General features: G+C 30.8%; 1 protein-coding gene across 1 annotated transcript; it reads right to left on the bottom strand.

Moving 5' to 3' along the window:
* Positions 1 to 6,874: 6,874 nt before the first annotated feature.
* LOC133294479 (pectinesterase/pectinesterase inhibitor-like) lies at positions 6,875 to 9,404 on the bottom strand. Its single transcript, XM_061493159.1, has 2 exons — positions 8,375 to 9,404; positions 6,875 to 7,602 (listed from the first exon to the last, which is right to left on the bottom strand). Exons 1-2 carry the CDS (start codon positions 9,402 to 9,404, stop codon positions 6,875 to 6,877), a joined length of 1,758 nt encoding a protein of 585 aa, XP_061349143.1.
* Positions 9,405 to 22,911: the final 13,507 nt, after the last annotated feature.

Here is a 22,911-nt window from a genome sequence, read left to right on the forward strand (position 1 = left end):
CTTTAAATTTGACACCGATATCAAAGGATCCTGTCTCTCTCTCTCTATATATATATAGATATATATATATATGAGGTAGGATCTTTTGACATCAGTGTCAAATTTTAAATTTGACACCTAATCTGATAGCCGTTAGATTAAAAAAGATCAATGGTGTCACATGTTTGCAAATCAGAGTTGTTGATCTTTTTTGATCTAACGACTCTTAGATGATGTGTCAAACTTCAAATTTGACACTAGCGTCAAATAATCCTACCTCATATATATATATATATATATATATATATAAAGTACTCCATGGATTGGTTTACGACTCAAATGGTTGGATTGACTCGGGGATGACAGACCGAATCTTGACCCAAAGGATCTTGTACGGTATACAACTCCCATCTCGAAACTCTCGAAAAATAACCTTAGGTGTGTTTGGTACAGGAGAAATTTTTTGGTGACCGGAAATCATGATTAATGGGAATTCAGTAGAAATTGAGTTTACTTGGAAACTTACGAAAGATGTGTTTGGTTCGCCAAAATATTACCGGGAATATTGGGTAAAAATTACTGATTCCATATTTGGTTTAAAATGAAATATGACTTGGAATATGAGGTTATTTTACAAAAATAACCCCAAACTATTTTTACTTTTGTAATTGATAGATTGGGTCTAGATTTTTATGTGTATTGGGGTATTTTTGTCTCAAAATTTATTGTTGTGCTTTCCCTTTACTTGGTATTCTAATTGGTATTCCGAATTACCATATTATTTTTGGTAATCTGAATTATGACTTTTCTTTATAAATCAAATTACCGGTAATCCTTGGATATCCGGGAATCGTAATTTATTCCTTCTACCAAACGTGGTAATTACATTTACCAAAGAAGAATTATCGGTAATCCTCTCCAAAAACTTAAACCAAACACCCCCTTAAAGAATTGTGATTACCTAATCTTCGTAACTTCCAAATTATCCAAGTATGCTGTGCGTTACCAAAAAATCTAATATATTACCGTGACATGTACATTTCATTAATAGGAGCGTAACATATTAGTTGGTATATTTTTTGAAGATTTTTTTTAATATTATAATTATATATTTTTTAAAATACGTAATTTATAATTTATTTTGAATATAAATCGTACCGAGTACTCAAATATAACAATACTACCAAAGATATTTTAGATTTATGTTAAGAATTAGGTACATGCGCTACAAATATATTTGTCATTAATTTGTCATGATTACTATATTTTGGATGCCCTAACAGCTAGGACAAACCTTGATTTGCTTGGAATACTGTTTTATAGATTTTTTGCCTGGAGTAACAAATATCTTCGTTTTTTTTAAAGGATTAATTGGGCTTTTCTAAATTCTTCAAAGGGTAACATATTGTTAAGAGTTACCAGAACAATGGAAAATATTTCCTACTCCTAAAATATCTATAAACTTTATTTTGCTAATAAATTAAGAAAAACATATGTGTCATTTTAAAGAACATAAACTTAGATTATTTTAAGGTAGAAATAGATATAGAAAAATCTGAATCCGATTAAAAAAAAAAAACGTGAGTCTTATCTTTTTATATTTATATTTTTCTTGAAAAACTTAAAGTATATCTTTTAAAAAGAGAAATAATTTTTCCATAAATTAATGGTGGTATGATCTGTTCCGGAAGCGGCCCTTTTACCGTTTTACGTGGATTGCGAGGGAAATGTCGGTTCATATCAGCCCTAGAGAAAGGAGGGCTTGACACATCGGTCACTTGGACCTAGCAAAATGTCCTTTAACAAATTCCTTTTAAGATTATGTGTTAGCTTTTTATTGACAGCCAGAGTGGAAGATACAAAAGTTAACTTCAGATTCAAAGTAATCAAATAAATAATTAAAACCAGAGTTTGACCATTTCTTCAATTTGCTTTGGACAATCCGGGAATTAAATTTTGCCACCTATCTTTAAGAAAACCCAATTTTGATATTCTTCTCGCGTCATAGTTTTTAAAAAAATTCCTTTGCTTTGTGATAGGATTGTTGACATCGTCAAATGTTACTTTACTGACTGTAACTAATGATTAGATGTTAATGAGGCAGGAGGCACCAACACAAGCAGAGATTAATCCGTGTACCAATGGGCGAAGTCTGTACCTCTTAACTTCAACATCAAGATCTCGTTTTTCCATTTTACTTGTTTTTATTGATCTATTTTCTACACGCTTTCTACTGTTATAACTTTACAACTTGCAACGACAGATTAATGATGCGGTAGGGTAAGAAAATGATGCGGGTTTGAATAATGGACACACACCAATCCAGAGGGCGTTACTTACACTAAACCAAACGCCACGCAACATGTGTTTCCCACACGCTTTGCTATTTATGTGTAAGTATATCTTCGTCGTGGGTCTAGGACTATTACATAAACATTATAATTATAATGTGATGGAACATATTAATAAAAATTGAAAAATATTTTTGATTTTGTTGGAGAAATTTTTTTTTTGTCATATTCATGTAAAAGTGTATATGTTCCATTATAATGAGAAGAGTGAAAAAAAAGTTAATGTTATAAGATATAATAAGATTTACACATTTTTATATGAATATGATCAAAAAAAAAAATTTCCCAATAAAATAAGAAATATTAAACCTTAACACTAATAATAATAATAATAAATTGATGACGAATGAATGATTACTGAATTCCTTCTAGCATGTCGATCATAAGTGAAATTGGGCTTGCTTTGTCTAATTTTATAAAGCAATTTTAACGTTAGAAGGGGTTTAGAGCAACTTCAATTTAAAACCAAATTTTAGTGTTGAAAAAACTGGATCGACCCAACTAGGTCAGGAATCGATCATATAATTAGTATGAGTTTTTGAATAAATCAGACAAGTAATAGAACCGATATGAACTAGTTCAACTCGGCTGGTTTTGATGAAAATAAATAACCGGCCGATTTAAAAAAAAAAATCAGACAGGTCATACATATTCATTAAAAAATTAGAAGAGAAATCATGGCCATCATGCGAAACTAAGAGTCTATTTGATTGTGTTTTGGTTTTTTTGTTCTTAAAACTGTTTTGTAGAATAATTATGAAAACAATTGTTTTTTATGTTTTTTTTTTTATTTTGAAAGTTAAAAACCAAAACAGAAAACAAAAATAACTCAGACATGTTCTCTAAATTTGATTCTAAAAACAAAAAAACAGTTATAATTTTTAAAACTTTTTTTACAAATCAAACAGAGCCTAAATCCTTGGATTTTTGACTTCACAACCTCTTAATTGACTGCAACAATAGCACCGCTTTTCAAATCAATCTTGCGATTGTCTAAGACCCTCCATCTCCTATTAGATTTTTATACTCTTTGCTGCACCTACAATTAATTTTGAAACAAGACAGTTTCAATAAAGATTAAAATCACGGATAATCCAACTACGCAAATGGTGTTTATTCTCTTATTTTTGTAGGCAACTGAACATATGAGGAAGCTTGGATCTGATGAACACTATAATTGCGTAATTTTTTTCTTTAAAACTATGTATTTCTCCCCTTCAAAATAGCTGCTTGTCTCTCTCTCTCCTCTATAATTGCATATTTTTTTATTCAATTTTTAGTGTAATTGTACGCATTTAATGATGAAGGTTGAGTGGTTGTCACTAAAGGATGATTTATGTTATAAAAAAGAGAGAGAGAGGATGATTTAGTTGAAAAAAGGTGAAGACCTTAGCTGCTTCTATGGATTTATGAGGTTATTAATTGATTTTGTTTTCCCTGATAGCTTATTAATCATTAAGCTATAATTATATAATAAATTAGTAATTTGCAATAAATTATAACTGTTGATTGACAAAAAACAACGGTTAGAATTTAAAATGACAAAAAGTTATATCATTTAAAAGGACAAATATTTTTTCCAATCATTAAATTAAAAACTCATTATTAGGTTTTAAGGTATAAAATGACCTAGTTTACAGAAAAAGGATACTTTTATACATAAATGACACTGATATGAAAAACATTCTCTTTTGCAAATAGCAAATATTTCTCCACCAGCTACTATCTTCAAAATCCTATTATTAAAAAAATCTAACATACAAATTCAAGTCATGTTCTCTCTAATTTCCTTCCTAAAACTATAAATCACAATCTTGCGACCTGGTTTTCTTCAACATTACTGCACAAAATAGCAAACTTTATAAATTTGTAAATTCACAATAACATGTGATTTATTATTTTGAACATGTTTATGGATTTTTAATATAAAATATAAATTTACATATAAATATTCAGGTAATCGGACCTCACTGGTTGAGCCAATAACTCAGAATCGATCAATGAGGGGCTGGGTTTGATAACATTGTCCAATATACTCAATCAAATTAATATATGTATTAACTAATTATTTCAAAATAATTAGTGGTCTCCAATTATTAGTTCAAAACTCAGACATAATTGTATTAAAATTTGATAGAAATTTTTTGCCATCCTTATGAGTGTGTTTGGTTTGAGGATAATGATGAGATAGATAGGCAAATTAGAAGTGAGTTTGTTAGATGACCATGTTTGGTTGAAAGGCTTCCATATTTGCCTATGCTAATCATTATCCCAACAACTGAATTTTGCATGTCTTTTGGATGGAAATAGCAGGCCAAATTTACCCACTCGAGATGTGGTATTGTGCTTTATCTATGTAAATGGTCACTGCATCTAAAATCCATATTACGAGCGTACCCTCTGCATGTCTTTTGGTTGGAGCAGAGTGTTGGAAATCGAGAAGCACCTTGAGGGGGCGTTTGATTCAGGAAATTTTTTTGGAATAGTAGGGAAATGAGATAGATAGAGAAATGATTGGAAAGATAGATAAAGTGAGATAGGTAAAAAAATGTAAAAAAAAGTTGTTTGGTGGGGAAAAACTTTACTGGGAAAATTAGGTAACTTTATGAAATCAACATTGCATTAAAAGCCAGATAACCGGTTTTCCGAAAAATCCCACCTTCAAATTGGGTTTCTAAACAGTGCGGATATCTATGTTTCTCATAAATCCAGACAAATTGGATAGATGGATTTTTGGTGAAAAACGTTGAAACAAACATGGTATTTCTAAAAGCCATACTTGAGAAAGATAGATATCCGCTGAAAAGCTCCCAACCAAACACCACCTGAATGATTAATTTTTTAAAACCAAGGTTATTTTCGTAATAACATCTTTTTATCCCATCTATATTTTTCCTACACCCAAACATAGACTTCATAAAAGTTACATAATTTGTCTGTTTAATTTTTTTTTCAACCAAACAACTTTTTTTACATTTTCCTTTCAAACATAATCCTCCAACCATTTCCCTATGAATAACATTTTCCTATTATTCATAAAATTTCTCCTCAACCAAACGCCCCCTATAGCACTATCCGATTTTAATCGAATTAGTCGGATAATTAATCAATTAAGAGAAATAAAAAAAATTCATAACCCATGTATGTTGTATATTTATTCAATTACGATCTTGACTAACATGCTCCGATGTAGCTTATATATTTTCAGTTACAATATTATTTGTACATTAATTTCTTTTTAGATATTAAAATAGGAAAACAGAAATTTCAACTCTATTTTTCCCTCGTAAACAAGAAGGCCTAAAAAATTGTGTAATAAACATTTGTCATATTTGACTAATGTTGATGACCTTAGCTAATGCTGTCCCAATATTCTAATATTAAGCAATCTCTCTTTTACATTAAATATATACACACATATATATATATATATATATAACCTAGCTCACCTAGCTCATTGAGTGTTTATAGTTGAAGCACAAATTGATTTCAAAACCTTATTTCGTTACGTTGTTTGATAAAATAAAAACTCAATATCCATAATTTAGCATCGAATAATTACAAATACTTAGGTCCATAACTCATTTTGTCTAATGAAAATAAAATTATATGGAGAAAGTGTATTGAAGGAAATTATTAGTTTTTGATATGATTTCAATTTTAATGCTTAAATATTTTTTCAATAATATAATTTAATCTAATCGTTTATTAACACCTCATGCATGTAATAAATTAATTCGATTATGATAACATTCATATGAAATGTCAATTATATGAATAATGTATATACAAGCGTGAAATTATTTTTTATATATACAAATACTACATCAAATAAAATTTGTACATTCAACATTCTTTTATATAAATTTATTCTGCACAAATACTTTCAGGTCATGTCAAACTACCGAATGCGTATTCAATAATTATTTCAATTTTTTGGAATATTATACAAGATGATTTATCTGTTTCATATGATCATTATTTAACAGATAAAACGCCTTTATATTTTTTTGTATTAAATGTGGATTTTTTTGTAATGATTATACATGTATATAAATGTATATTTTTTTGTAATAAATGATTATATACATTTATATTTTTTTCACCTATCATTTTATTTTGGTAATATAGAATAATTATTAATTTGATGTTTCTGGGCTTCGGCGCATCATTTAATTGATGATGTTTTCCCATTATTGAATTTGAAATCGTCGTATAAAAAAGAAGAAGGAAAGTATATGTGAAAGCAACTTGTACGGAACTACTACGATTCAAATTAAGTTAGAATTCACAACCAACCAATCGGTAATTTTGAATTCTATAAGAATGGAACTAGCTAGGAGGTGAATAAAATTAAAAAAATAAAATAAAAAATGAAGGAGAAACTTAATTAACCAACAAAGAACACGGCATCACTTTCCTTAAATAACTGACATAAAATGTCAAAATGGTTTGGGAATGGAGCATATAAATGCATGCAGGGATGGCTACATAGACTATTAGATTTAAAAAAGAGTATCAATTAAGCTGTACGTGGGGTCAATTTAAATTAATGGCTGGAAGGGAATCAGGGGGCCAAGGGAGTAAGGTACCCCAGATTCGAGGATCCAAGCATCACGTTGAGTTGCGTTAGCGAGTTCAAAAAACTTCCCTGGATAGTAATCAGAAGCCTCAAGAGGAGTTATGCTCTTAACATGTGGCCATGTGACTCTAGAGGCAGTGTTAGCACCAGGACCCTTATTATTGTACTCGTAATAAGTGCACGTGTCCTTGTTAGCACTTCCCATCCATGCCATATACCCTTGTGGTAGGAAAATGTCATCAATCATAGAGTCCATGATCACAACCTTGGAATAGAGTCTCCATGGCCTTCCAAGATATGAGATCTTGCGTTCCAAGGTTGCCACGTCAGGCTCACCGGTGAAGTGGCAGCTCTGGAACACAAGTGCACTGGTGCTGTCAACTTTTGACCTGCCACCGGCTGTCACCATGCATTGCTGGTTAGCCAATGGTTTCCTCACAATCAACTTGCAGTTCTGGAACACTCCAACTGCGTCACCGAAGACGAAGTCGATGGTGCCGGTGATGACACAGTCTCTGTAGAACTGGCGTTGTGATTGCACGTACAGTGTGTCTTGGTAACCATCCATGTGGCAGTTGTACAACACGGCCTTATCTGCTGTTACCCTAAGTGCCACAGCTTGGTGCTTCTCTGATCCTGCTGAGTTCTCGAACCCAACGTCTTTAGCCATGAAGTTAGCAGCGTTCACACCTGCCAATTAATAATAATAATAATTCACCTTCCTTATTTGCATGCCAATTAACTTAATTCCCTTATTTTAAGTTCCACGTCCTAGTAATGAGTCTTTTATATATATGTAGAAATTATTAGACCAATTATTTATTATCATTGTTTTTAGGGAAAAATAGATCTTATGTTGTAGGAGAATTCTAATCTCATGTCATAGATACATTAAGTGTGAGACCCACCGATTTAAAAAAAAAACAAAAAATAAAAAGATGAGTGACACACCTTTTTATGGTGTGTAGGAAAGATTTGTTTTCTCATGCAAAATGAGAAAAACAAACACCTTGTTTTTAAAATATTGTATAAATAACATTTTTTGTTGTTTTATATGCAAGTGTAAATATCAATATGTACGTGGAGGTTATACTTGCACAATAATATTAGGGATAAGTTATTTTAACTACCATTTTTTCTGCCTATCACCTACCAACATCATTAGATCAGAATATCAAGAAGAGAGAAAGATAAATGTTAATTAAAATTTTGATCTAATGATGTTGGAGGATGGTAAGCTCAGAAAAAAAATGATAGGTAAAATAATTTATCTCATAATATTAAATCAGAGATGTTGATTTGATTTTGATACAATAATTATAAATATGGTTATTAGAGTAACCTCTCCCTATAAATATATCTTCAAAATAGTTAGTTTTACTTTGGCTAAGATCTGCATTAATTAGATATCCAAAGTTTGAAGGGAAAAAATAAATTAAAATTAAAATTATCTGGTACATACTGAAGGTTGCGGTGTTGTAAGTTTGGACACCATCCTTATAGTTTTTGCTGCCGGTGAATCTGGTCTTTGTGGGACCGTCTCCGATGATGGTGACGTAGGTCATATGCTTGGTCAAGCTAACATATTCATTGTAGACACCTTCCTTGACGTAAATCACAAAAGGTTTTTTGTTCTTTGGGGGAACAAGTTTAAGAGCTTCAGTAAGTGTTGTGAATTGGCCAGACCCATCTTTAGCCACAACAACGTCGGGTTTAACGCTTCCCTTGGGGCCAGCAGCATGAAGGAGACTTCTTTGGGTTTCACTCATCCATGAAGGGAAACCATTCACCAGAGAGAGAAGCTTCCTGTTGTTGGCGCTGGTGGTGAATGCGCTCAAGTCAAGACCCTTGAATAAACTGGACACGCTATTAACTATATCAATAGCATTGTTGCTGAGCTCCAAAGAGGTGTTGAGAGCTTTAGCCATGGTTTTGCCAGCATCGGTGGTTGTGTTCTCAAAGCCATCCAAGCAAGTTTGTTGGTGGGAGAGGGTACCCGTGAGCCAAACCTTGAGGTCATAGGCATATTCAGTTAGCTTGCTGAGTTCAAACCTATCCAAAATGTGAACGGATTTGTGAATGTCATCAACGGCATAACCGAGGACTTCCTTGCAAATATCCAAAGCCTGTTTGGTCATGTCGTCCTTGTTCAACTCATTGTAGAGAGTGGAGTTCTGAATTTGCTTGAGGAGTTCCTCAGCAGTGGCATTGAATGCGGCTTTGATAAGCTCTTTCATGTCTGTGGTTTCGTTTGATGCTTTCTCAAGGCTTTTCTTGCATGTTTCTTTGTATTCAGTTGAACCGCAGATAACTTGAACGTTCTTTTGATGTTTTGCGATTTGTAAGTCATTCCCTTCGTCACCACCAGCTTGGGAGCCATCTCTTATACCAACGGCGACGCAAGCTACCATAGCCACGAGAAGGATTGAAGAGATGCCGAGAACGGCTATCTTCTTCTTCTTCTCTTGCCTGCTATCAAATCCAGCTGCCATCCCTATACAGCTGAAAGATTATGACTCTTTTTTCGTTTTTTTTTTTTGGTTTTGAAATTTTTTCTCCTGGCTTGTGTTTTTTGTATGATTATTGTTGACCCTCTGGGCAGTGTTTTTTTTTCAATGCCCTGGGCCACTCTGCTTCTGAACAATACTGTTGTGATGGTGGCTATTTATATATACACAACAATTTCTCCAAAAATCACACGTGTTTTTGAATGAAAGGTGGGAAATTAACCTATTATGAAACAGAGTGTGCTTGTAATATCCACCAGATTAATTCCTAAACTTAGGCATGCATCATTAACTGAAATATAGTCGTTGACTAATTTTGATCCGTTTAATTTTTGACCAAATGGTGGTAATTATGGGATACAATTTACAGGAGCTCCTTGAATCATGGACTTAAAAAGCGCCAAATGCCAATATCAAATTCGGGGAAGTCGGAGGTTGGGATCTTTTCTTCATTTGCGTGCTTGGCCTTAATTTGCAGTTTGCAGTTTTATTTTTATAAGTATGGTTGATAAAATTATCTTATGTATAAATAAAAAAAATTAAAACATTTGTTTTTTTAGTAGGTCATATATCTATTTTTGTGTCTACATGATATCTATGATGCACCGATACTGACACGGGACACGACACGGCACGCAGACACGTTAATTCTAAAAAATATCATATTTCGACACGTTGGAACACGTTTTGATATTAAATAATATTTTTAATATATATAATATAATTTATATTCAATACATATAACAGCCTATAATAAGTCATATAATCAATCAAATATTCCAATTTCATAACATAAATGTAAACAAAAATAATTTTTCGTAACTTGTTAATTTTTCTTGTAAATTTCATAACAGAAAAAATTTAATTTTTTGACCGCGCGTCAAAAAGTTAACTGTGTCTTAGAAAAAACGTGTCAAAAAGTGTCGGAGTGTTGACTGCGTGTCCCAAAATATTGACCGCGTGTCGATGTTCGACACGCAAATTTAAAAAAAATGAGTCTGTGCTTTAGAGCATGAGATAATAACATGAGAAATTATATTCTCTTTATTTTTTGATAATAAAATCATATTTAGAGTTGCCTTTGTTACACTGATCGACCGAAATTGTCTCATACTTTTGGTAATAAAATCTTATTTCTTTATATATATATATATATATATATATATATATATATATATATATATATATGAAAATGTTATACTTACTACTTATTTTTCTTACTACTTGTTACTAACAAATCTTAACTGTTGATTTTCGTCAATCTAACGGTTATAATTTATTTGTAAATTAATAATTAATTAATAAATATGGCCTTATAAATTACAACCGTTAGATTGGCGAAAATCAACGGTTAAGATTCGGTAGTAACAGGTAGTAAAAAAAAGTAGTAAGTATAATATGTATCACATATATATATATATATATATAAATGAAGGGTAAATGATCTCTCCAGTCAATGGAGATAAGTTATCTTCGATGAGCTCAAAACGATGTCGTTTTGGGCCAGAAATCAAGGTGTTTTTGTAATTATAATATATTGCAGAGTTATATTAGTCTTTATAATTATAAATTTTTAATCTTATAACTTAAAACGACATCATTTTAAATTCACCGGAGATAACTGAAGAAATACTTTTTCCATAAATAAAATAGAGTTATTATTCTTTTGAGAGTGAGATAATATCTTATTCTACTGTTTTTCTTATAGTAGATTCTTATTGTACTATTTTTGTCCTTAAGATACGTGTCTTTATGTTTGTTGAACAAAAACAGAATGGTTCCACCTACTCAAAACTTAGCGAGGATGCCGCCTACTAGTACTACACTACTACTAAAATCCCGGTTTATGCAACAACAGTTGCGTTATTCTTTTTAAATTATTAATTACTTTTTAGGAAAAGTATGTATCATCTTGAATGACGTAAAGTTATGTCATTTTAAGAGAGATAAATACTAAATAAATTTTTTATTAAATTTTGTGTGTGTCTATCTCTCTTCTAAAATGACATAACTTACATCATTTAAAATGACAAATACCAAACCCTTATTTTTTTTTTTTTTTTACTTACTTTAAGATTTGTTCTTTCTTTCCAAATTTCAGTTACTTATGCTTTCAAAATTTTATTTTACGACAAAATTTTATTTTTTCTCACCAAGTCTGGGTCACTTATACTCTCAAATTATTTTTATGATTTATATATGAGTTGCGCATTTCTAACTGAACTTCAATCCAACTTCTTCCTAGCTTCTTTCCACAACAAAGTGGCAATTGTCTTTTCTATCCAATGTTTGTGTGTAATTTATTTTGTTAGAATTTTGTTCTTCTCTACCCGCACAGTTTACAGATTGTTAAAACACTTCGGTAAGTAATTCTCATTTAACATGTATTTGGACGCCAACTTAGAAAGAAAATAGAAGTAATAGTCACCATTAAAGCTAAAACACTGCTTTTTAAAAAAATCATATTCATGACTCTTAAAAAAATCAAATACTACTTTTTACATAAAATTAATTATAGATAAAATAACTTTTTGGCTTTTAAGAAAATATTTTCTGAAACAAATAATGTATAAAAAATAATTTTTTCAAAAGTCCATCCAAATCCAAACAAGCTCTTTTTTTGTGTGGATAAATCCAAATCCAAACAAGCTAAGTGACTCCTAAGTGGATACTTAGTCATGATTTTTTTTCCAATTTCCAAAAAAATAATTTTTTCCCCTTGCTATTTCTAAAAATGGTACATGGAATATAAAAAAGAAACATACTTTATTCGGTCATTAAGAAGTAAAAAAGAAAAGAATGTGAAAAAGAGGTTAAGTTGGGAATTAGATTCACTAAGTTTTAATTTTATTTTTTCCTTTTTAATATTTGAGATACTTAGAGTCATGAACGCAATCTCTCACGGTGATCATAATAATTAAGCGAAACCTTGGCCGGCTGAATATGACTAGTTATACGCATAATTGCACTTTATGAATCTGAGATCTCAATTATTTTGGAAGCTAAAATGAACGAGTTTGAGAATAATTCTTTTCTATCCAATTTCGACTTTTTGGATGATAAATTTGAATATATTCCGTGTGTATTAATCAAGCCTAAACCCCATAAAAAAATAATTAAGCAACATAAACCAATATCACTATACTCATTGATATATTTTAAAAGTCACGTTAGTTGCCAGACCAGATGGACACCCCTTGGTTCTTTCCATATGTCCATGATCATATATTCTTGACTCAACTAGTACTGGAAGCCAATTTTGCCTTCTATATAAAGAGACTTTGGTCCCTTTCCTTGAAGCAAGAAAACTGACAAACCCAAAAAGCAACTATATACATTTGATCTATTCTGTTTCATTGTGTTTGCTGCTCCTTTCAACAACATCTATGGCACCTCCTCCAGCAGACCTCAGGAAGATTGGTTTAGAAGGCTTCGCTCTGATAGACAAGTACTATGCTCCACCCAGAAGGTACGATGCATTTGGGATGGTTCATCAAGTGCCCAATGGTGAGATGGAGGAGCCTGCTATTACTAGCACAGAGGCAGCTATTAACTATGGTGGGATAATGGTTGTCAATTACCCCAAGGGAAAACCCCACAAACGTTGGGGTAGACCAGTTAAATCTTATCTGTGACCATCATCATGTGGGTATATATATATATCACGTAGGCTACGTACGTTTGTTTGTATGGTATACATGTAATAAAAGTAGAAGCTCGAAGACCTATAAATATATATAAATCAAGGTCTTTGCCGCTGAGGAAAAATGTACTTTTATAACTATGTAAGAACCTTTGTATTTGTGTAAACTATGATTTGATCATAAGTTGATCTGTATGAAGAGCACATCTTCTCTCCACTATAGTTTCCGGGTTTAAAATTAGGCGTCTCTTCCCCAAATTTTTCTATAGAAATCATTGGAAACTAAAACCTCGTGTGATCTTATAAAATTTGAGATATAAAGTATTAACGATATAGAAACCGTTTATGAGTCTCCATCTAATAAATGAACAAACTTTTAAGAGAACTTCTCTTAGACACAATTGCCTTTTGAACATGTGCATTATCTGTGCCTATTTATACTTCGGACCATATATTGTGACATATTCATGTAATCATATTCAATCAATGGTGTTTGAATTACCAGATTATTATTATTATTATTTTTTAAATCAATAAGTAAAGAATAAAAAAGAAAGATGTGCATGCTATATCAGCAAATTAAGGCACTTATGTTGCTGGGACGCGTGGATTCTCATATTGGTTAGAAATGTGTTGAGTGAGGATCATATAAGCAAAAAAATTCATAAATTTAATACTTTAAGATTTTTGGTTAAGATATAAGATTCATTTGAAGAGGAGTCATGTAAATGATTTTATTATATTTCTTAATGGTGTCTAACTCAAGAGTTATGATGATAATATGAAAAATCAAAAATAAAGTACACCCAAAATAAAAAAATGATCAAACGTGTAGTTGATTAATGAATTTTTATCTGTTTTTTACTGCTAAGATAACAAGATTAATTAAACTATGCATATTGAGGTTTTGAAATCACTAATTTATAATGAATATGTAATTAACAGTCAAATAATTTTTGTTTTGTTTCAGAAAGTCATTTTCTGAACCATATTTTTAAAGAGAAAACCAACAAATGTAATTATGCTTGTTTGTAACAGTGTATAAAATTAAAGCGTAACTTTATAATTATTTGTTTACGGAAGCTAATTTTTTCACAGGTGGGAGGTGGCATAAGACGCTAATACATTTTCTCATTATATTTGCTGCTTTTTGTTTAACTTTTTTACATTTTCATTCCAGATTATGTCGAACACAACTACGTCATGGTATTTACGTAGGTAAGCGTAATATTTGGCTAGGAACAAGCTTAATCAATGAAGATATTTGTAAGGAGAATATTAGAAAATAATGTTAAAGAATCAGATCTCCACCCGTTTCCATTGAATATTTTCCTTAATTTTAATGCAATCATATTTGACACGAAAGCATGTCGTGTTTGAATAAAAGGAATTTTTTCTTTTCTTGTCAATAAAGGAATCATATTCACCGTCCGTAATTGTGTGACCTCTCTTTCTCTTGTGGACCAGTGCAAGATAATTTGCGTAGAAAAAGAATCGTTGCCCCAGATCGTAACCACCAAGTTCCCTATCTTGACACCGATCAAGCCTAGTTGATTGAGAAAGAACCTTCGTTTGTGATAAAAGAAACATTTTTTAATCTAATGATTATTTTTGTATAATATATTAGAATATTTGCTTTTAAAAGTGGGATAATATCTTTTAATTATTTTGTTAATCAAATGCGCTTTTTATTGGTTTAAAATTACATGTAGTTTCTTTAAATTTTCGTTACATTTAATATTCTCAATTTAATCATATTTTTATTTTTTCTTCTTATTAATTATAGATAAAATTTTCTTTACTTAATCAATTCCTTCTAAATTCTTTATCTATCAGTTTTTATTCTATTTATTTGCTTAATATCAAATATAAAATTTTTATAGGTAAGATCCTGAAAATATTAATTATATAAAATTTCAAATATTTTTATGTAATTTATCTATATATGACTTAATCTACACTCACTGAAAAAATTATTATATATATAGTCCATAACTTTTCTTCCTTTGAATTTTAAATTTAATTTTTTTATGAATATGATGTACATATATTTTTTATAATTTTAAATATTTTATGCTAATTTATACACTTTTTAAAATTTTATCTTAAAATTAATTATACATATTTTTAAGTGTTTTTCTTAAATATTTTTTGATTTATTTTGACATTTTAAAAATACTCCTACAATGCATGAAATAGTGTCATAAATATGGATACATTTTCTCTACTAATCAAGCCCGAACATTAGATTAAGAAAAAGCTCAATTTAAGATCAGTACAATCATCTAGCAAAAAAAGAAAACAAAAGATCAGTACAATCATTTTGTTGTGACTAAATTAAAGGATAAAAGCATTTACCAAAAAAAAAAGGGGGGGATAAAAGCCACTTTAAATCAAGTACCTATGGAATGTTTATTCTAATCTAACCCATATTCTAACCTATAACCCACAATTAAGAAAGAAATATTCTTGGTTCCATTGGACATATAGGTGCTGCATTACAGGGGAAGCTAAAGAACAACTTTAGCTTTCTATATAAGGGGGGAACAGAACTTCTTTGAAGCAACTAGAAAACACACAAAGCAATATTAACTTTGACAAATAAACCATTTTTTCTCTTTAGGTACTGCACTTGCTAGTACTGTTGAGGATCTATGGAAGGCTTCGCTTTCAAAGACAAATTCTATGGTATACAAGCACCCAGAAGGCCCAATACCAACAGGGTATTCCCTGCGAGACAAGGACGTTGGGTGGTTCAAGTGCCAAATGATGAGATGGAAGAACTAGCCATGAATACCAAAGAGATAGCTGCCCTCTTTCGGGGGATAATGGCTGTAAAATACTTCAAGGTAAAACCACAAATTCGTTGTGGTAGACCAGTTCGAACTTGAGCACTTAGGCTTAGAATTCACACTTATGAATTATGATCACTAATTAGCTTCAAGTAGTTCTATTTTAGGTGTGCCTCTATATATATACATAGATGATTATGTAGGAAGCAGCTCGGTGACCTGCAGATTATATATCTATATGAAGGTCTTCTGTAGCTGTAGCCGTGGGATATATATATATATATATATATATATATATATATATATATATATTCAAGAAGATAAAGATGTAAAAAGTTTGCATGAGTTTGAACAAGTCATGAAAAATTGGCTCCCAAACAGTTGAGGTTTATGTTACTTATTTAAGTGAAACTCATTATTGTAACCCAGAGGTCATGCTAGAAGCCTCTGTTCTGGTAAACATTATTTGGATAAAATCCAATATGTGCACTTTTATTCTTACATGGTATTTGATGCTATAGCAAGACCTTTCTTTTTTGTACAAAAACTAAAACCTTATTCGTCCCTGACCGAAAGATTGAAAAGAATAATTTTATTCGGAAGATCAAGTCATCAATATGCTTATTTGACAAGCTTGGTAGCATGACATTACACTAGATGATTTTGTGTTCGCGAAGTAGGATCAGATGTAGGTCTTCTGCTTGTAATCAATCAAAACTGGTTCCACTCAATCAACCAAAACAATCAAATTATCATGCTTAATCCATTACTTCCATAAGAGACAGGTAGACCCATAGGCCAAGGATCATATATTTAGAGCCCGTTTCTTTGGGTTTCTAAAAAAAAGTAACTTTTATCTCTTCTTTATTTCAGAAGTGTTTTTTTATAAAAGTTAAAGCTATTTATATTTTTATAAAAATATTTAGTTTTTTAAAAAAATATTTGGCTTCTGACTTCTCTTTTCTTAGAAGTTGAAATTTTTAGCTTCTAAAAAAAGTACATTTTTGAATTTTTTTTTTTGTGACTTCTGTTTTTTTTTTTAAAGCAGACATCCAAACGAATTAAGAACGAGAAGTGATTTTTTCCTAGAAAAAAAGCAACTTTTTGAAGAAGAAAAACTTATCCAAAGGGGCACTTAGTTGATGAGGGAGTACTACCACAATCAACAATATGAAGGCATTAATTAATCAACAAAAAATAAGTAGAAGATATTGTAGAAGGCATTATTAATTAATCAACAAGACTGGAATGAAGATTCAGAATTTAAAACTTGATTAAGTGTAGAAGATATTGTATTTTTACTCCATATTCTGGGACAATAGGATATTGACATAAAGGAAAATATCAACGGAATATAACCATGATAAGTAGTCCATCACAAGCCATCTGTTATATAGCAGTAAGTGAGTAACCACCTCAATGATTAGCCCACCTTCTGTGAGGCTCTAATAATTTAAATAATCCAGCAAATTTGAACCCACAAAGTGGGAAGCTGCAGTGCCTTATGTGGACCTATAATATGGCTTGGGTCTTCGAGTTTGTAGTCAGAAAAGAACAAAAAGTAATAATATAGTTACCACTTTCTTGATTCCTTGAGCAGTTAAGAAACGAAAGCTCAAGCAGAACTTGCTAAGATTGGGTCGGAAATAGACAAGTCCTTTGGCCGGAAAGAGAGTCTTTGGAACCCTCCAGAGCCTCAAAATTCTTTTTTAATACAAATTTAATCCAAACTATTTGACTGCTAAGGTCATCCGGATGAAAGTAGAAGACATCAAATGCAATGAAGCTGCTTCAAATTTCATAGCAGAAAACAGAACAGAGCTGCAGCAGAGAGGCTTGGTTGGATAATGAAGAGTATCATGATTCATGACAGAGAAAACCTTTAAGTAGTACTTTTTTTTTTCTTATTTTAATTTTTACTTGCCTGATCTTCAATCTTTTTGCAAAAGACTAGTACTCATCCGGTACCATATAAGTACATGTAATGTATGAATCAGATGCAAAGGTCTTCTGCAGCCTAAAGAATTATGCTCGTTGTCTATTTTTTTTTTTTTTAACATGTGTGCTTCCAATGTATTATCAAGCAAATAGTATTAAGTGCAACATATTTAATTGAATAAATGCGAAAGCTAACTCTAAATATAACAGTGTTAAAATGTGACTAAACTTTTTATTTTCCTTATGTATTGCAACATGAAAATTCGAAGCTCTGTCTATCAATCTTAACTATGAGGCCATCGGCCCAGTATCACTAAATGATGGGAGTTAATTACACAAGTGTGGTAATCTCCTATCATCATTGGTAAAAAAAAAAAAACGAATAGCATTCTGTCTGTATTTTGAACAACAGGGGATATCACAATGATAATCTCAACCTGATTGTCAGTTTAATATAATCCAGGTATAATCACAAGTTATTCCACTATCTTGACTCTACATCCATAAAACATCAATTTATCAAATAGGCACACAAGTCCTTCCATTATATATATAACGTAAATACATATTTCAAGTCTACGCTTGCAAGCCTCTTAAATCATAAAATGTCCACCACGAGCTTTACATCCAAAATGTCTATGTACATGTTCATAATCTCATTACATAGAAGATTATCAAAATAATATATAATGGAGTACTCCCAAATATATTTACACATGATCATAAGATATACATCATGTTAATATCTATCAAAATACATAACATGCAAGCTGTCAATCCCTAGCTGGGTACCTGAAATATAATCCTCACACGGGGTGAGATAAATATTTCAATAAACTAGAGGTCCTTAAAGGATTCATCCTCCCCTAAATTCATTTCAGGTATAATAATAGTATAAATCAATATGAAGCATCATATATATATATATATATATATATATATATATATATATATATATATATATATATAGCTTATCATTTCTCAAGTTGTCGGAGATAAAGTTATCTCCGGCTACTAAATCATAACCATGCAAAGATAGATCAATGATGATAAAGGAAGAGAGAGAAAAAGAGAATCATAATCATTCAAAGGTGAATCAATTAATAAAAGGAAATAAATAAACAAAACAACGTAGTTTTGAGGTGGCCGGAAATAAACTTATCTCAAGCAGCTTGAGAAATGTTTTTCCCATATATATATATATATATATATATATATATATATATATATATATATATATATATATATATATCATGCATTTGTGCAATAATAAATTATACTGGCCAGAGAACCTACAATGTATGCATTACGCAAGGAACCATAATCTTACAACATACCAATACAAGGAACCAGCATCTTGTACCATACATAAGAAACCATCATCTTATGCCTGACACATAAGGAACTATCATCTTGTGTGACACACAGTAAACATACGTAGAAATGCATTATATCACTAATCAATTTTCAAAACATACCATATATAGAAACCATTCTCCCTCAAAGTTTGGCTGAACAAACAAGAGATTAATTCTAAGGATCGAAAACTTACCTCTTGAAGCTTCCTATCCAATTGCTTACTTCAAGCACAAATAATTTCACACACTTGAAAATTACTTGAAATGTCACACAAAATTTGTAACTATCAATACCTAATTATAGGGTGAAGAATACCATCAATCAACATTACAAATCAATGTAAAGTTATGTAATACAACATCATCAAAGCTAAGACTTGGTGACTTACCTAATCTTGATTTACTCAAGATTCCAAATCAAGATCCATTACTTGATCCCAAGCTTGGTCCTTCGCCAATGGCTTTCTTGATTCTGTACTACAAACCAATGAACATACAAGAAAGTCATGCTTATTCATAGTCAATTTTTGGCCATTATCCAAAGGTGATTCAAATGATTGTCTTAACACTTTTTCACCACTAAATACCATTCCTTAGCATATTTTACAAAAGCATTTAGGCTCAATATCATGATTACCCATTAACCCAACTCAACCCTCTTCAAACACTCACATTTTCATTGTCAAAATTTCGAAATTTTCCTAAGCTTATTTTTAGGGTTGATTCTTCATAAAAAAATACCATCAAAACATACTTTTTTAAAGGATCAAAGTCTAAATCCAATCACAACACATAATGGTCATTATTCACATATGAACCTGAGGATTTAAACCATTAAAATTTATGTTTCTTACCTATAAATCAACAAGGAAGGCTAGAGAAACGTTTATGCTATGGTTTGAATCAACAAAAATGCCTCCTCTAAGCTTCCTCCAAAAATTTGCAGGTCTGGCCAAAGGAACTTTCTTCCTAACCGTGGCTCCCAAATGGTGGATGAGGGTTGGGTTCAACTAATTGGAGGCAAATGAACAAGTTTTGTGAAATGAAATTTTTCCATACGAGGCTTGGTTAGTGATTTGTGAGCTTGAGAAATTCAAAAATGATGGAAGGAGGGGTTGTTATGGTTTTGGCAGAAATGGGCTGCTGTCTTGCGCATTTCACTTAAGTGAACATTTACTTATTTTTTGTTGATTAATTAATGCCTTCATATTGTTGATTGTGGTAGTACTCCCTCATCAACCAGGCTAAATATATGATCCTTGGCCTATGGGTCTACATGTCTCTTATGGAAATAATGTATTAAGCATGATAATTTGATTGTTTTGGTTGATTGAGTGGAACCAGTTTTGATTGATTACAAGCAGAAGACCTACATCTGATCCTACTGCGCGAACACACAATCAACAAAATGAAGAGAATGTGTGATGTGGCATGTCACTTAAGTGACTTGTGAGGGAAAATGACCAACTTATCCTTAATTAATCTCATAAATCCTCCACTAAACCATGATTTAAATAATATAATATTCATTATGACATTCACCAAAATTATTTAATAGTATGTTATTACAGTATTCTAAAATTCCGAATAACTTTAGTACAGTTAAATTTTAACAGGTATCTTCATTAATCGTACTTTTGTCCAAAAATTAATTTTATTCCTACAATTAGATTTTTCATCTGTCTAATTTTATGGGCCCAGGTGAACGCCTCTATCCCAGCCACCATAAAATTGTCACAATTCGGTATTCGCTTCAAAAAGTAAACCTAAAATTACAAAAAAATACATCATTTATCACTATAATTTGATTCAATATCAAATAAACCCAAATATTCTAATATTACAAACTTACAACAATACCTTTTGTCTTCTCATTAACCTAATATGTGGATCTTTTTATATAGCTCCTAACATAATGACTTTGGAGCTATAACAACATCCATACTCTACAATACAAAAGGTCGTCTATGATGAAAATAAGGAATGGTAGTTTTAAATTGTACAGACTTATAATTTAAATTACTTAACAGACCAACGCAAGCAATTATACTAATATATTCTTTTTTAAATAAAAAAAGAATTTATTTACTATCTAATGGAGAAAGTTTTCAAGTTTGGTTCATACATACCTTTGTTGCTTCAAGGGACATGAATATCTCATTTTTAAACATACTAACAGTCATAAATAAGAAAAGAAAAATAAGTAATTATTGATAAAAATAATATTCTTCATGTAATATATATGTCAGGTATTCTATTACTTGATTGGTTCATATAAATTTTATGAGAAATTGGTTTATAAAAAATTTGTATGGATAATGCATTTATTATTGAGTTATTGGAGGGAATTTATTATAGGAAAATTTTTATTATCCTCATTTTTTGTTTTTGGCCAAGACATTTCTCATATTGTCAATTTTTAAATTTGAATGTAAATACGTCTTTTTTTTTTAAAACATAAATACTTCTTTATTATACCCTCTTCATAAATTTTTTAGGCCAACTTTTCCTTCATATATTTTCTATCCTAACTTTCCTTTCAAACTTCAAACCCAATTCTTTCCTCAAATCCACCACTGGTCCTCATAAGCTTCTTACCATTCACACAACTTGACATTGATGCCCAATGGATTATACACTTAAAAATCACTATTATCAATCAAAGTAATTTAAACCAAAATCTCACACTTCTTGGTTATTGCATTTTGTTGTTTTGTTTATTTATTTCTTAAAACAAATAACATTCTAGTAACAGTGGTTTTGTAATAATAGTTTCTTTATACTGATTTAAGTTACAAACTTAATAGACACAATACACAAATCGTAAAAAAGAAAAAAGAAAAAAGGAATGAACTAGAAAGATTTTGCATTACTTGCTATTCGTTGATCCAGGGTTACCTCTTCTTTGAGTTGTGCATTCTCCAATCTCAATTTTTGCTCATCTAAATAAGAATCCTTATTGAGAGGAGGACCACCACAAAAGGGGAAGATAAACAGTCTACAGGGTCTCTCTTATGACTATGTTCTCACACTTTATCTTATCATTTTCTGCCCTAAGTGAATATATTAATAATATTTATTATTATGTCTATTAGGATTAATTAATTTTTTGGATCTACAAATAAATCAAAAATTATTTTAATACAAAACATAAGTTCAAAAAACCTATTAATATTTATTCCTAGATGTACTATGTCCATAACCCATAATACATCTACTCATGAAAATATGTCCTATGATATATTAAAATTATAAAAATACAGGGTTATTTTCGCCACAAAATACAATTCATTCGAATTTTACTCTCTAAAATAAACCTAACAAAAATCCTAATTCAAAGATGCCCGGAATTTTACAATAAAAATCTCGTTTTTTTCCCTTTCAATCAAAACCATTAACACTGTTCCAAAATTAAGAAACAATAATTCAGTGTAAGTTTTCTTCTCCACGGAAAGAGAGCTTTCAACGAACCAATAACTTTCCAGCAAATAACTTTTTTTAAAAAAAAAAAAAATCTAAATATCTAAGACAAGGAATTTGGATTCTCTCCTATTTGCTTTCTGTGTCTTTCTCTCCTGTAACATGACATTGTCATGTTGGGAAACAAAACAAGAGGATGAAAATTCTATAACAAGAGTACCCCATATCCCAAAAATCAATAAAATTCTCAAAAGTTGTGAAACGTGCAAAAAATTAATAAAAAGTTTCAAAAGGGATGGCTACGTTCTCATCCCTTATCTCCTCATTCTCTTCCCTGAATG

This window comes from Gastrolobium bilobum, unplaced genomic scaffold (assembly GCF_033153095.1).
Source record: "Gastrolobium bilobum isolate Gb01-03AN ecotype WA unplaced genomic scaffold, APGP_CSIRO_Gbil_v1 utg5188, whole genome shotgun sequence".
NCBI classification, from domain to species: Eukaryota; Viridiplantae; Streptophyta; class Magnoliopsida; order Fabales; family Fabaceae; genus Gastrolobium; species Gastrolobium bilobum.

Coding starts and splice junctions, on each gene's coding strand:
- LOC133294479 (XM_061493159.1), bottom strand. CDS start 9,404: ATGGCAGCTGGATTTGATAGCAGGCAAGAGAAGAAGAAGAAGATAGCC. Junction 7,603..8,374: donor TTACAACACCGCAACCTTCA/GTATGTACCAGA, acceptor ATTAATTGGCAG/GTGTGAACGCTGCTAACTTC.